This window comes from Danio rerio, chromosome 25 (assembly GCF_049306965.1).
Source record: "Danio rerio strain Tuebingen ecotype United States chromosome 25, GRCz12tu, whole genome shotgun sequence".
NCBI classification, from domain to species: domain Eukaryota; kingdom Metazoa; phylum Chordata; class Actinopteri; order Cypriniformes; family Danionidae; genus Danio; species Danio rerio.
This window is the reverse complement of record NC_133200.1, coordinates 8,530,001-8,544,622: the sequence shown is the minus strand read 5'-3', so window position 1 is coordinate 8,544,622 and position 14,622 is coordinate 8,530,001. Positions and strand designations below refer to the sequence as shown.

General features: G+C 35.7%; 1 protein-coding gene across 17 annotated transcripts in view; it reads right to left on the bottom strand.

The window, feature by feature from the left end:
- dgkzb (diacylglycerol kinase, zeta b) overlaps positions 1-14,622 on the bottom strand; it is an 84,540-nt gene that overhangs the window by 18,861 nt on the left and 51,057 nt on the right. For 9 of the 17 annotated variants that reach the window (XM_005174290.6, XM_073942749.1, XM_073942752.1 and 6 more), the window contains 10 exons: positions 14,521-14,603; positions 14,385-14,445; positions 13,577-13,690; positions 9,585-9,725; positions 8,842-8,920; positions 8,195-8,250; positions 8,038-8,100; positions 4,179-4,252; positions 1,795-1,906; positions 1,444-1,643 (listed from right to left, as the gene is read on the bottom strand). In XM_005174290.6, coding sequence (XP_005174347.2) covers positions 1,444-1,643; positions 1,795-1,906; positions 4,179-4,252; positions 8,038-8,100; positions 8,195-8,250; positions 8,842-8,920; positions 9,585-9,725; positions 13,577-13,690; positions 14,385-14,445; positions 14,521-14,603 — 983 coding nt within the window. The remainder of the gene's footprint in view (positions 1-1,443; positions 1,644-1,794; positions 1,907-4,178; positions 4,253-8,037; positions 8,101-8,194; positions 8,251-8,841; positions 8,921-9,584; positions 9,726-13,576; positions 13,691-14,384; positions 14,446-14,520; positions 14,604-14,622) is intronic. The other 8 variants (XM_073942751.1, XM_073942750.1, XM_073942753.1 and 5 more) reach the window with 1 other exon arrangement.

Here is a 14,622-nt window from a genome sequence, read left to right as displayed (position 1 = left end):
GAACAGAGCTATCAATACACTAGGCTGGGGCTGTCAGTACTTTAGGGCGGGGCTATCGGTACTTTAAGGCAGGGCTATAAGTCCTTTGGAGCGGGACTATCGGTACATTAAAGCGGAGCTATCAGTACTTTAGGGCGGGGCTATCTGTACTTTAGGGAGGGCTACCAGTACATTAGGGCGGAGCTATTAGTACATTAGGTTGGGGCTATCACTTCTTAATGGTGTGGCTATCAGTACTTTAGGGCAGGGCTTTGAGTACTTTGGGGCGGGGCTATCAGTACTTTAGGGCAGGGCTATCAGTACATTAGAGCAGAGCTATCAGTACCTAAGGGTAGGGCTTTGAGTACTTTGGGGCGGGGCTATCAGTACTTTAGGGCAAGGCTATCAGTACATTAGAGCAGAGCTATCAGTACCTAAGGGTAGGGCTTTGAGTACTTTGGGGTGGGGTTTTCAGTACTTTAGGGCAAGGCTATTTGTACATTAGGGTGGGGCTATCAGTACTTTAGGGCAAGGCTATAAGTACATTAGGGTGGGGCTATCAGTACTTTAGGGCAAGGCTATAAGTACATTAGGGTGGGGCTATCAGTACTTTAGGGCATGGCTTTGAGTACTTTAGAACAGAGCTATCAGTACTTAAAGGTGGGGCTATCAGTACTTTAGGGCAAGGCTATCAGTACATTAGGGGTGGGGCTATCAGTACTTTGGGCCAGGGCTATCAGTACATTAGAGCGAAGCTATCAGTACTTTAGAGCAAGGGTATCAGTACATTAGGGTGGGCTATCAGTACTTTAGGGCGGGGGTTTCAGTACTTAAGGGTGGAGCTTTCAGTACTTTATGGCAGGGCTTGTAGTACTTTAGAGCAGGGCTACAGTACATTAGGGCAGGGCTATCAGTGTGAGTAAAAATGTTTCCTTGCTTTCATGCTTGCTTTCATGGGAGGCAGTGGTTTGTACAAAGAGGACCATAATCCTCCACAACTGAGTGCAAACTGTCATTCAAATCTTCCTCCATTTTGTTAGCTACACCCATCTTCCAACGGTTCCCAAAGGACAAAATCATGCACCGCCCTGCTATTTTTTTCTCATTTAAAGTGGATGTACATTACGATAGAGGAAAAAAGGACAATTTTAACTTCAGTTTCATCCTTAATTTAATTTTATTATATCAGTAATAAACTAATATAATTATATTAATAAACAATATAATTATATTATTATAGGGAGTAGTGAATGATGGTTTAGGGGGGTGATTTAGGATACAGCCTTGCTAAGACTTTGATCAGCTTCTTCAGGTGTGTTTGCTTAAGATTGGAGCTCAAATCTTCAAGAAACCGGCTCTTTGAGACTGAGCTTGGTGACCTCAGAAATCAACAGAATAATAGAAAGACAACAATAGAATGGCAGATAGATAATAGACACAAGTGAGTGGGGATAGAGCACTGACTCATACAGTTGTGGTAGAGAGATCCTCCTCTTGGTTTTCTGCAGCATGTTGGCTTGGTTCCTTCGAGTGATGTGTATGACGGATGGAGCCAGTCTACAGGGTTCCCCATCCACCTGTACAGGAATGGGCTTAAAAGTAGTCAGGGTCACCTCCTTACACTGATGAAGCCTCTCGCCATGTCCTCCAACCTGAAGAGTTGCCTACAAAAAGATGCCAGCAACATTTGGACAGATTTAGCAACATACAGTTGACGTCAAAATTATTTGGATACTATAATAATTCTGGATAATAATTCAGGAGGGCTAATAATTCTGATATAGCCAATCCAATAGAGCTGCAGTCAAAACTCACCATAGAGGTCATGGTGAAGCCGATGACCTCAATAAGCCCGTCGTCGTGTTTCTGTGGCCCGAAGTCATTGTTCTCACTTGGGTTCCCCCATGGCATGGTACCAGCGCAATATCTACAGGACATGAAGCCCAGCTCAGTCAGGATAATCTCATTTTAATGAACTCTAGAGTAGTTTGTCATGTCTAGATTTGATCTGATCCTGGAATAAACATCATTTGGAGCAGGGAATCTCTTTTAGTTATGAGGTTTTCTGTCATGGTTTGACGAAATAAGATTTGACGTCAGTGTGATAAAATTCAGGGTCAATAAAGCAAATAAAATGCTTTTCTTACTTGTTTCTAGTCTAGTATATCTAAACATTCTTAAACCAAGAAGCATTTTCTAACTAATATTTTGTGTTTAGAAATATTATGTCAAAATTAAGTGGGTTTTTCTTTAAAACCTGCAAATAACTGGCAAGTGAAATAATCTTATTCCAAACCCAATACAATATTATTTTACTTTGTCCATTGGCAGATTCATTTGATTGGTCTTTATTGATTTTAGGAACTTTTAACATGTACCAAAGGAATCAAACCAAACATGCAAAATATATATTCATTCATTAACTTTCCTTCGGTTTAGGCCCTTATTTATCAGGGGTCACCACAGTGGAATGAACTGCCAACTATTCTGGCATATGTTTGAGCGGGGCTTAATTTGTGCTGGAACCTCTGAAATCTGATCCGGCACCTAACTTTACCGATCCCCCTCTTCAAAAGCACCCGCCCCCTGCCCGCTTTCTTCCGCGACTCCCCAACCCTCTTTACTTTCTTATGTGACAACCCCCCCCCATACCCCTCTTCATTTATGTCTGCGACACCCCCAGCCCAGCCCACATCTTCACTTTGGACTGCGACACCCTCACCACACTTCACTTTTGTCAGCTACACCTTTCCCTCTTCTGGTATCATGCTTCTGGACCTTGCAATTTACAAAGTAAATAAGTGTTTTACACAGATGATGCCCTTCCAGCTGCAACCCAGCACTGGGACACACTTATTCACTCACACACACACACTTAAACACATGCCAATTTAGTTCATGCAATTTACCTATACCGCATGTCTGGACTGTGGGGGAAACCAGAGCACCTGAAGGAAACCCACACCAACACGGGGAGAACATCCAAACTCCACTCAGAAATGCCAACTGGCCTGTGAGGCGACAGTGCTAATCACTGAGCCACTGTGCCCCAAATATATAAATAAAGGCACGTGCATGCACATACAATATAAAGGTATCAAATGAGCATTTTATCAATAGCAGGTGGTGATACAAGATACAAGTTATACAGACAAAAGATTTGCATCAGCTTTCTTCCGAAATCCGACTTAGGGCTTCCATATTTTAAAAAACTTTTTACATTTTCTCTTAACTATATATGTTTATGAACAATTAGACAATTCTTGCAGGCGTTATTTTTTAATGAGGCTGCGTAAAACATGCTGGAATAGTTGCTGGTTCATTCCGCTGTGGTGACCTTTGATAAATTGGAGACTAAGCCAAAGGAAAATGAATGAATAGTAATTTCTTATCTGAGCAAGTAAAAGTGCTTTTAAAAGGAAAAAAAATATTTAGTATACTGTTTTAATACCATGGATAAAAAGTTTACAACTTTCTCTTAACAAGGTCAACCAAACCTTTGATCAAAGGACACTTCCATAAACAATGATATTGAGTTTATATCTCTTTATTACATTTTATGCATTGATCAGGAAATAGAAAAACAAACTTAATTTTGACATTTTTGAAAAAAACAAACAAACAATATTTTGGAATTTTTTTCAATTTAGAATTGTTGTTCCCCAATTTTTGTTAAACGGCAAGATTTTTTCAACACATTTCTAAAAATAATAGTTTTAATAACTCATCTCTAATAACTGATTTATTTTATCTTTGCCATGATGACAGTAAATAATATTTTAAATAATATTTTACCAGATATTTTGCAAGACACTTCTATACAGCTTAAAATGACATTTAAAGGCTTAACTAGGTTAATTAGGTAGGTTTGGGTAATTAGGCAAGTCCTAGTATAAGTGGTTTGTTCAGAATACAATCGAAAAAAATATATTGCTTAAGAGGGATAATAATATTGACCTTAAAATGGTTTGAAAAAAAAAACTTATTTTTGACTTATTTTTGAAAACAAAGCAATATTTTTGACTCTTGATTCAAGAATTTTTAGCTATTTGGACATTTTTTTTTGTGTAGAGTAAATATTCTTCTCTTTTTTTGGCCAATAAAACAGGAACCATATCAAAGAGCACAGGAATAAATAGAAGGATGTTTGTGTGTTCCTTGTGTAGTTACATAACACATTCTGTTTCAGGTCAGTTTACCTGGGGATGTTGAGGAACAGCAGGCACAGCACTTTCATATCTTGAATTTTACTGGTGAGGTCAGTACCGTCACACTGAACAGGAAACAACAAACAATTTCAAATATACATACACATACTATTTTTAAAATACTAGCAGTCAGCATTAGGGCTGCACAATATATCGTTTCTGCATCGATATTGTAATGTGCACATCGGCAATAGTCACATCGCAGGATCTGCGATGTCGAATCAGGATTATAGTTGGTCACACTTTTTGATGGTCCGGTTGTTGAATTTAAGTTACATTGCATCTACTTGCCAACTAATTCTCATTAGATTATAAGTAGACTGTTAGGTTGGGGTTAGGGTTAAGGTTAATGTAAGTTGACATGTACTTCCAAAGTTTCTTATAGTCAGTTAAATATCTGTTGAAGGATTGGTATCAATAGATATTAAGCAGACAGTCTACTAATACTCAAATGGACCATTAATATAAAGGTGTTACTTTATAGTTGAGCAGGACTTTAAAACACACCTGATTGTGATTCATTAATCATTAAAAATGTGTTAACACGCTTTATTATCATTGTAAACATGTTAAGTGCAATGAGGACTCATTTTGGAAAGTAGAATTAAAGAAATAGAAGACAACTAAAATGAAAGCACAAACATTCAGAACAAATAAGTAGGCCTAAATAAATAAATAAAGCAGTCTTTTAGCCTAAATATAGAGAAATGTTCAATGTTTGCTATTTTGATAGACAGTCATTAAATAAGCTTTTTCATTTATGTTTTTATTTACATTTTCGTTGTTGATTTATATTTTACTATCTCATTTTATGTCTCAATTATTGTACATAATAATAAACAAATAATGAAAAATGAATGAATAATGAAAATAGGCCTAAATGATAATTTATTTAAAGACATTGTAGCGAAACACTGAGAAATGGCCCGGCGCATGGTCTAAAGCAGGGGTTTTCAAAGTGTGAGGCGCGCCTCCCCTGGGGGGCGCGGGAGCATGTCAGGGGAGGCGTGGGAAGAAATATAATATAATAAAAATAAAATTATTAAGTTTAATTATTATATGTATTTTTATTATATTTAAACGTTTTAATTAAACAAAGCAAAAAAAAATAATACGTCAAATATAAGAAAACCTTCTTTACCCAGAAGGCCATAGCTGTGAATTCGCTTCTGTTTGGCAAGCCCGCCAATACAGGTATATGCCTGCTAATACAATGGGTCGGTTTCTGAGACCCCCCGATTCAAAGCTGTAATGAAGTTAACAGCCCTTTTGCCGCCGGGAAGAAGGAGGCGGAGAACCGACGCAGTTTTAAAATGATGTATTAATAACAGTGACGGCAGCTCCTCACGGAGGCTGCCGTCTAAACCAAAACAAACGGACGAGCTCCTCACGGAGACTGCCGTCAAACTGAAAGCAAAAGTAAAATATGTCCGGGCCCGGTCCTCTCTCGGCTTCCTCTGCCCTCGTTCCTTCTTTTATGATCCAGAGCTCCTTCCGTGGGATCCGAGGCAGGTGCGCACCGCAGGTGTATCCACTTACGCGGTGGCCTCACTCCGTTCCAACGGCTCTCGGCCACGCTCCCTCGCCACAAAAGCCTTCAAGTTCAGGGCTTGAACCCAAAAGACGACGATATGATGATCAGTATTTGAGTTTAGGATTTACGTGGACAGGACCAACTGATGATCCACGACCTTTATGTGTGGTTTGTCAAAATATTTTGGCTAATGACAGCATGAGACCCACTAAACTTCGACTGTTTTAACTGGGATGGACAGTTCTTGGATCTGTTTTATTCATATTGAACCATCATCCTAGTTTTAAAAACGTTATATTAAAATACTTGTTATTACTCTAAATAATTGCACTTTCATGCAAATGATGATAAAAGTGAGTTAACAGTCTGACATCTGTCTGTGTCTTTATATATATATATATATATATATATATATATATATATATATATATATATATATATATATATATATATATATATATATATATATATATATATATTAGGGATGTAGCGGTATTGTAAATACCGTCATACCGCAATAATAATTTTTTTCGATATTACCGTAGTCGCATGACTCGGTAAAACTATAAGTCTTCCGAGAAATTTTGCTCAGGCGAATGAAGCGAATGGGAGGTACCGGAAACTACAATTCCCATCAGCCCAGGCTTGGCCATAATCCCTTGCGGTCTGTTGTCGCTACAGATCCAGTAATGCGGAAATGGAGTGTGCTGCTAGAAGCGGGGATGAAAAAGAGCTGGGTGTTGTCGCCGCGCGCGTACTGAATAGTGGTGTTGTCGCGCGAGTTCTTATCAGCTGTGTTGTCGCGCGAGTTCTTATCAGCTATGTTGTCGCGCGCGTACTGTAAAGCGGGGACGGAGGGTATGTCGCGTCGCGGGGGCACTTTTGATCATTTTGGAAGGGAACTTTCTATTCAAGACTAAAAAGGGCATGTGCACTGCACAGGTTGAGCCCTGTGTGTGCACGTGCCTGCAAGTTGGGGAATAGGACTAATAATCAGTCATGGGGACTGCAGAAACACAGCACACTGTTCAGATTGATGCAGACATGAGACCTCTATCTCACTCATGGTTTGTCCTCTCAAGTGGGGGAAAGACAATGCACAACGTTACCCACTGCTGTCAACCTGGGCCAAGTCATATCTCTCTGTCCCAGAAACCTCAGTCCCAAATGAGAGGGGGTTTTTCTGTTGCAGGGGACATTGTAAATAACCAGAGATACCAGCTTTTACCAGATTATATTTATATGATAATTTTCCTTTAAAGCCATCTCTATCTAAGTGAGTGAGTGATTAAATGTTGAATGTGATGAGTTTTCAACAATACTAAATTGAAACTTTATTTTTTTACATGGTTTAATATTTTTTTGTTATTAAAATTGAAGTTCCTGTTTCAAAGCTTACAGATAGATGACTAATTTGTATGTCATTGACACTTTTGGCACTTTTTTGGAGTATTTTCATAAGTTTTATTTTTCCTGTAAATGATTCAATAAATACCGTACCGTGACATTCATACCGAGGTATTACCGTACCGTGAAATTCTGATACCGTTACATCCCTAATATATATATATATATGTGTGTGTGTGTGTGTGTGTGTGTGTGTGTGTGCGTGCGTGCGTGCGTGCGTGCGCGCGTGCGTTCGTGCGTGCATGCGTGTTTGGGAGGAGGGGGGGCGCCAATGGATAAGTTGTGTCAAAAGGGAGGCCCACTGTCTTAGACTTTGAAAAATCCTGGTCTAAAGAGCTTAAGTTGAATGCTGCTTTATCAATAGCATAAAAATAAACTGACCTACCTCAAGCAGATCACAAAAAGTTTAATAAAAATAATTTTGCCGCAGGACATAAATTAAGTTCTGCAAGTTTATTTTTAATATTTAGGTTCAGTTCAGTTTTTTTTTTTTTCGAAACGTCAGTGTTCTCAAACTATGAATATACACTGCAATAGATGCTTTACTTACTTAGATTTTTGGTCTTATTTCTAGTTCAAATATCTAAAAATTCTTAAATCAAGAAGCATTTTCTAGACAAATATTAAATAATACGCAAAAATTAAGTGAGTTTTTTTTCCTTAAAAGAAGCAAAATAATCTGCCAATGGGGTAAATAAAATAAGCTTGTTTTTCTTTTTGACATAAGATTATTTTGCTTACCCCATTTGGCAGATTATTTAGCTCCTTTTAAGGAAAAACTTCATTTTGACATGTTATTTCATAAAACAAGACAATAAGTTTTGCTTGTCTAGAAAATGCTTCTTGATTTAAGAATTTGTAGGATATTTGGACTAGAAATAAGACAAAAGAAAACTAAATTCAACTCACCACAACCTTGATGTGTTTGGACAGATCTTTAGAGCTGCCCATCAGGAAGTCTGAGAATGCTGTCTGTAGAAAGAAATAGGTTTTAAAACATATACATTACATTTAAAATGATACAAGTAACATAAAATGTCAACAGCACTTTAATAGATATGCTCACCCCTGCGTAAAACATCTTATTGCGAAGTCGACTGTTGAAGCGTTCCGGTTTAGCCTCTGAAATAACAAAACGGCATCTTAAAAGATCTGAAGCCTTAAACAAACCACAGATTTTAAGTCAGAATTGTATTTTGTTCTTCTGTTAAAAGGCAAGAATGTTTGTTTAACACATTTCTAAACATAATAGTTTTAATAACTCATTTCTAATAACTGATTTATTTTATGACAGTAAATAATATTTGACTATATATTTTTCAAGACACTTCTATACAGCTTAAAGTGACATTTAAAGGCTTAACTTGGTTAATTAGGCAGGTTAGGGTGATTAGGCAAGTCATAGTATAACAGAGGTTTGTTCAGTAGACAATTGAAAAACAATATAGCTTAAAGGGGGTAATAATATTGACCTCAAAATGGTTTTAAAAACATTTAAAACTGCTTTTATTCTAGCCAAAATAAAACAAATAAGACTTTCTCCAGAAGAAAAAAATATTATAGGAAATACTGTGAAAATTTCTTTGCCCTGTTAATCATCATTTGGGAAATATTTGAAGAAAATTCACAGTAGGGCGAATCATTTTGACATCAACTGTATGCAAACTCTCAATTCACGAAGCAAAATCCGATCACATGAGTGAATGGGCACACCTCGGGATTCGTGAAACTCCAAAGTCACGTGTGCGTCAAACCCGAGGCTGAAGTAATTGTTGAAGACGTCAATGGGAAGCTGAAATAGAGACAGAGGAGTCATTAGTTCTACCTTACCTTTTAAATTTAACATAAACAGACCTGTCACGATATCTATTTTTTGTCGTACGATATATTGCACCAAAATGTATTTAAGACAATTTAATGACACTCATTATATAATGACAATATAAGGCATCATAATGCAAGTTCACTCTTCCAACGAACAATATTTTGTTCATAAGAATAATCCATTTAATTATAGTTATTTTAACAATTTAATAATTAGGCATTGGAATCAGAATGTGAAAACGCATATCCTAAACAAATAATAATAAATGCAAACAACAAAGTGCAATGTAAAAAATAACAAAGGCTGTGATATCTGCTCTATTTTCAGTTGTAAGGCATCCACATCACAACATACTATAGTAAATTCAAGTAAATACTATAGTGCTTTCTTAAAAGAGATGTTGCACAATCAGCTAAAATGTTGCTAGAATTGTTTTATGTATGAGATATATATATATATATATATATATTGTGCCACCAAAAATGATTGGGGTCATGTCTATGTGTTGCCCGATAAGTCGATATACTGATTATCGTGACAGGCCTAAACATAAAGGAGCTTCTAAAAACTCTGGCTTTGTTGCAGATGTTCTTCTGCTAAAGTCTAGCGCCCTCTGCTGGTGTCAGCTCACCTTGTCGGTCTGTTGTTCATCTTTGTCCTCATCGCTGGCCTCTAAATTAGCTTCCACACTCAGGTTCCAGCGATCCAGCTGGACGATGATGCCGTCTTCAACTTGGGAAAGGATCTTGGATACTGGTTCATCTGTGTAGCCCTTGATGTCAACAGGTACATTTTCAGGAAAACAAAACTGGTTTCTTTTTCTCTTGTTCTGCAGCTTTAAGATCGCTTCAGTATTATTAGTTTGTGTCTTTAATAAAGTTACACGAGTTAGATGTTTCCATGCATTCTTTGTAAAAATTCAACACTATTTAAAACACTAAAGATGCAAAATAATAATAGTAAATAGTGCGCTCAAACAAGTAATTTGTGTATATAAATATTTATATTAGTGCTGGGCAAAGATTCATTACGATTAATTGCGTCAAGGATAAAAGTTTGTATTTACATCATATATACATGTTTAATGGTGTTCATTTATGTATATATATGTGTAAACATTTCCCAGAGATGGGTTGCAGCTGGAAGGGCATTCGCTGCGTACAACATATGCTGGATAAGTTGGCGGTTCATTCCACTGTGGCAACCTCAGATTATTAAAGGGACTAAGCCGAAAAGAAATTGATTATGTATAAACAAGAGGCGGTGCAGTGGGTAGCGCTGTCGCCTCAGCAAGAAGTTTTGCATGTTCTTCCCATGTTGAAGTGGATTTCCTACAGGTTCTCCAGTTTCCCTCACAAGTCCAAATACATGCGTTATAGGTGAATTGGGTAAACTAAATTGGCTAATAGTATTAATAATAGTAATAATAGCAGTATTGGGCAAAATTGATTTATTAATATATATATATATATATAAAAATTATATATATATATATATATATATATATATATATATATATATATATATATATATATATATATATAAATGCATGCATTTATTTGAGAAAATGTTTGTTTATATTTAGATATAAAATATATATGTATGATAGAAATTGTATAAAAATTTAAATATTTAAGTAACAATAGTTTTGTTTCTATCACAATTACATAATATATATATATATATATATATATATATATATATATATATATATATATATATATATAACACAAACACACATTTCTTTTCGATGCAATTAATTGCGATTAATCTTTGTCCAGCACTAATATATAAATATTTGTAATATATATTTACAATATATATATATATATATATATATATATATATATATATATATATATATATATATATATATATATATATACACACACACACACACACACATATATACATATATATATATATATATATATATATATATATATATATATATATATATATATATATAAACAATTATGTTATACAATATAGTCATGCATATTCATTTATATGCACAAAAACATACAAAGTACGCACAAATTAATTTTATAAATATGAACTTATATTTTAGAATCAATTAATCGCGATTAATTGTTTGACAGAACTAAAAAAAAACAAGATTTTTTTTGTAGATTGTCAGTCTGAGAAATATAAAATCTGCAATAACTGTTGAAGTTTAACTATATCTGTTATGTTAGGGGTCAATTCCAGCCACATATTTGTGTTCATGGTTTTTAACAGACACTAAATAATTACAGGTTTGTTTGCATTCCTAAAATATTGCTGGAGTATGTTTTACAAAATAATATTTGCAGTTGCTTGTTGTTTCTTAGTAATCGTTTGTAAATTGAAATGTATTAGCATTTTGAAAGTGACGTCTGCTTTTACGCATGATTTTTTAATATCATAACAGCAAATAACTAAAAGTAAATTATTTTCACTCAGTGTAAGTAGCCTCTGATCTTTATTCTGACCTTAAATTGATTTTTCTTGTTTCTTTTTTACTGCTGCAACACTCTGAAATTGAGGAATTGATTTCAAAGTAATTCTAGCAATGGATTTGGAAAGCGCGGCTTTAATATTGAGTAAATGTCAAGTGTTTAAATTTATACGTTATCATGTTTATTTAATATTTTTTGTGTCTGACAAACTATGGAATTTGGGTTTTGCTTTATTTTTTGCAGTGTTGATTTTTGACAATTAACATGAAAAAAGAAATATTCACCAAATGTCAAGACAAAACAAACAACCAGTGTTTGAAGCAATTTAACTACAACTCTGTAACGTTCGGCTGTTTTTTTAATACTGTAGACCCTGTCTCCACCTGTCATTAACAGAGAGGGATGAACACTGCATTTTAAACTGGTAATAATATGCATTGCGAGCAGATCTGTTCAGATTTCATTGACACCCTTTTCTATTTTTTTTCTTCATGGAAAGAATGAAAAGGATGTGGTTGACAACTGATTTCCATCATAATCTTTGTGTTTTTGCACTGTGAAAATATCTGTAAATTGACAGTTTTCCTTATTTTGTAATTTTTTTTTTTTTCTGTAATTATGCTTTTGAATTACATTATGGAAACTTACTCTTCCCTCTTAAAACTTTAGATGTTGAAAAGTGTAAAAGTGACTTTTATTGAACTTTTTATTAGTTTGAAGTGATACATTGTCTGGGTTGATGTTGTAATTTACAGAATTCATTCTCTATATATTATTTCTTTAAAAATAGTTTGGGCTCTATTTTAATGATCTAAGTGCAAAGTCTAAAGTGCATAGTGCTAAATCATTAAGACCATGTCCGAGTCCACTTTTGCTATTTAAAGACGGAAAAATATGGTCTTCCCCCCCCCCCCCGACGCATGATCTAACACTGTTGTGCTTATTCTCTTAATGAGTTAAGGGTGTGTTTTGAGCATAATGTGCATTAAACCAATCAGAGTCTCATCTTGCATTCCCTTTAAGAGTCAGATGTGCCATTTGCTATCTACATGGCAGACTTTGTAAACGGAAAAACTGAAAACTTCACTAGTGAGAAAACAGTTAAACAGAGCATCTGCAGTGCGCGAATAAAGAATGAGCCTCCTTCATTCTGCCACTTTACTTTCTCTTTACTTTTACTCTTTACTTCTTTACTTTTGTGGAGTAGGGCAGGGATGTCAAACTCAATTCTTGGAGGGCCGCAGCCCTGCACAGTTTAGTTCCAACCCTAATTAAACACACCTGATCAAACTAATTGAGTCCTTCAGGCTTGTTTGAAACCTACAGGTAAGTGTGTTTGAGCAGGGTTGAAACCAGACTGTGCAGGGCTGCGGCTCTCCAGAAATTGAGAGTTTGACATCCATGACAGGGGATGCTAGAGACATCCATGATTGGGCCCCTTGTCTCAAACTGCTAAAATGTGTACTAAGAGTCATTTTGTTAAACTGCAGAGTTGAATTATCAACATCAAAAGTGGACAGAGCAGAGATAAAACTCCCATAATGCAATTCACAACCATTAATAAAAAGAAAACACTAGTGCAGTGGTTCTCAGACATTTTTCATCAAGTACCACCTCAGAAAAAAGTTGTCTTTGCAAGTACCATCATAATGACCAGTATTGAAAAACAGTAGCGTATTAGGTCCAGTAAAGCAGCAAAAACTCTGTACAGTTAAAAAACAAGGCATATTCCTATTATTAAGAACGGTTAAATTAAAATGTGCTTTTAAAAGTTAAAAATGGTAGGTTACTGTTCTTTAAAAGTAAAAAAACGAAAAAAAATAAAAAAAACTCCTGGTTTATCAGCACCTGGAAATGTTGCCTGGACCTCATAAATATAGGCTTTATGTCATCATATTCATATATAAATAATTTTTGATAATTTATTTAAATATATGTAGCATGTACATATGACATATTTGATTCATCCGTGTACCACTAGAAGGAAGCATAGTGGTACACGTACCACAGTTTGAGAACCACTGCACTAGTGAATCACAAAATACAGAACCTATTAATTAACAAATATTTTTTACATTGTGTAAAGCTTTTTCAATAGGCTACTTAAAAAAAAGAAAAAGTGCAAACTCCTCTAAATACATTAATGAGAACTTTGCAACCTAGAGCATTAGTGTTCTCATACCCCGCCCCAGTTGAGGGTCCTGGCCAGGTCATTTCCTGTCCCAAGGGGAAGAACGGCCACAGCAGGTTGAGGGTTCAACTGAAGCTCATCCAGCACTGACAGAATCCAGCCAACCTGTCATAAAACCAGCATAAAGCGAACACATATCACATATTATAGTATGTAAAAATATCAATATATTAGCAGTTTTCCTTTTTAACATCAAAAAGTTTAAAAAAAAAGGACTTTTAATAACATTTGTAATAGTTTAAAGCAGGGGTCACCAACCCTGTTCCTGGAGAGCTACCTTCTTGCAGAATTCAGTCCCGACCCTGATCAAACACACCTGAACCAATTAATAGTACCTAAAGCTGCACTTGATAATTACAAACAGGTGTGTTTGGTCAGGGTTGCAACTGAAATGCGCAGGAAGGTAGCTCTCCAGGAACAGAGTTGGTGACCCCTGGTTTAAAGTGATATATTGTCAAGGTTGGTGTTGTATTTTACAGTACAAGGACCTTGTAATAAACTGCCTGTACATTTTCTGTTATTTTAAAGACTTGTTTCTCTATATATTATTTCTTATACATTATATTATTTCAAACTATTAAAATGTCAGTAAAAGTCCCTTTGGTAAACTGTCAACATCAAAAATAGCCAATAGAGCTGAGATTAACATCTCATAATGCAATTCACAACCGTAAATAACCAGGAAACACAAAATACAGAAAATTTTAATGAACAGACTACAATATTTTACATCATAGAGTCAACATTTTGCAGAAATGTAAAAAATCTGCTTTTATAACAGCGCAGATGTCTGACTAACCGTTCCATCGCCACCACAAACAAGGATGCGCAGGTTGGGCACTTTGCTGTACATTTCTAACCTTAAAAGAGGAAGAGAAACCGTAAGAGAAGCATGTTGATGAATAAAAGTAAGATCTATCTGCTTTCTCTCTCACCCCTCTCTCGGACCTCCCTGAGTCAGGTCGAACACTTGCCGGGGGTTCAGGTACCACATGAAAGTGCGGATGATTTTCGTTCCCTAGAAGGGAATAGGAGGT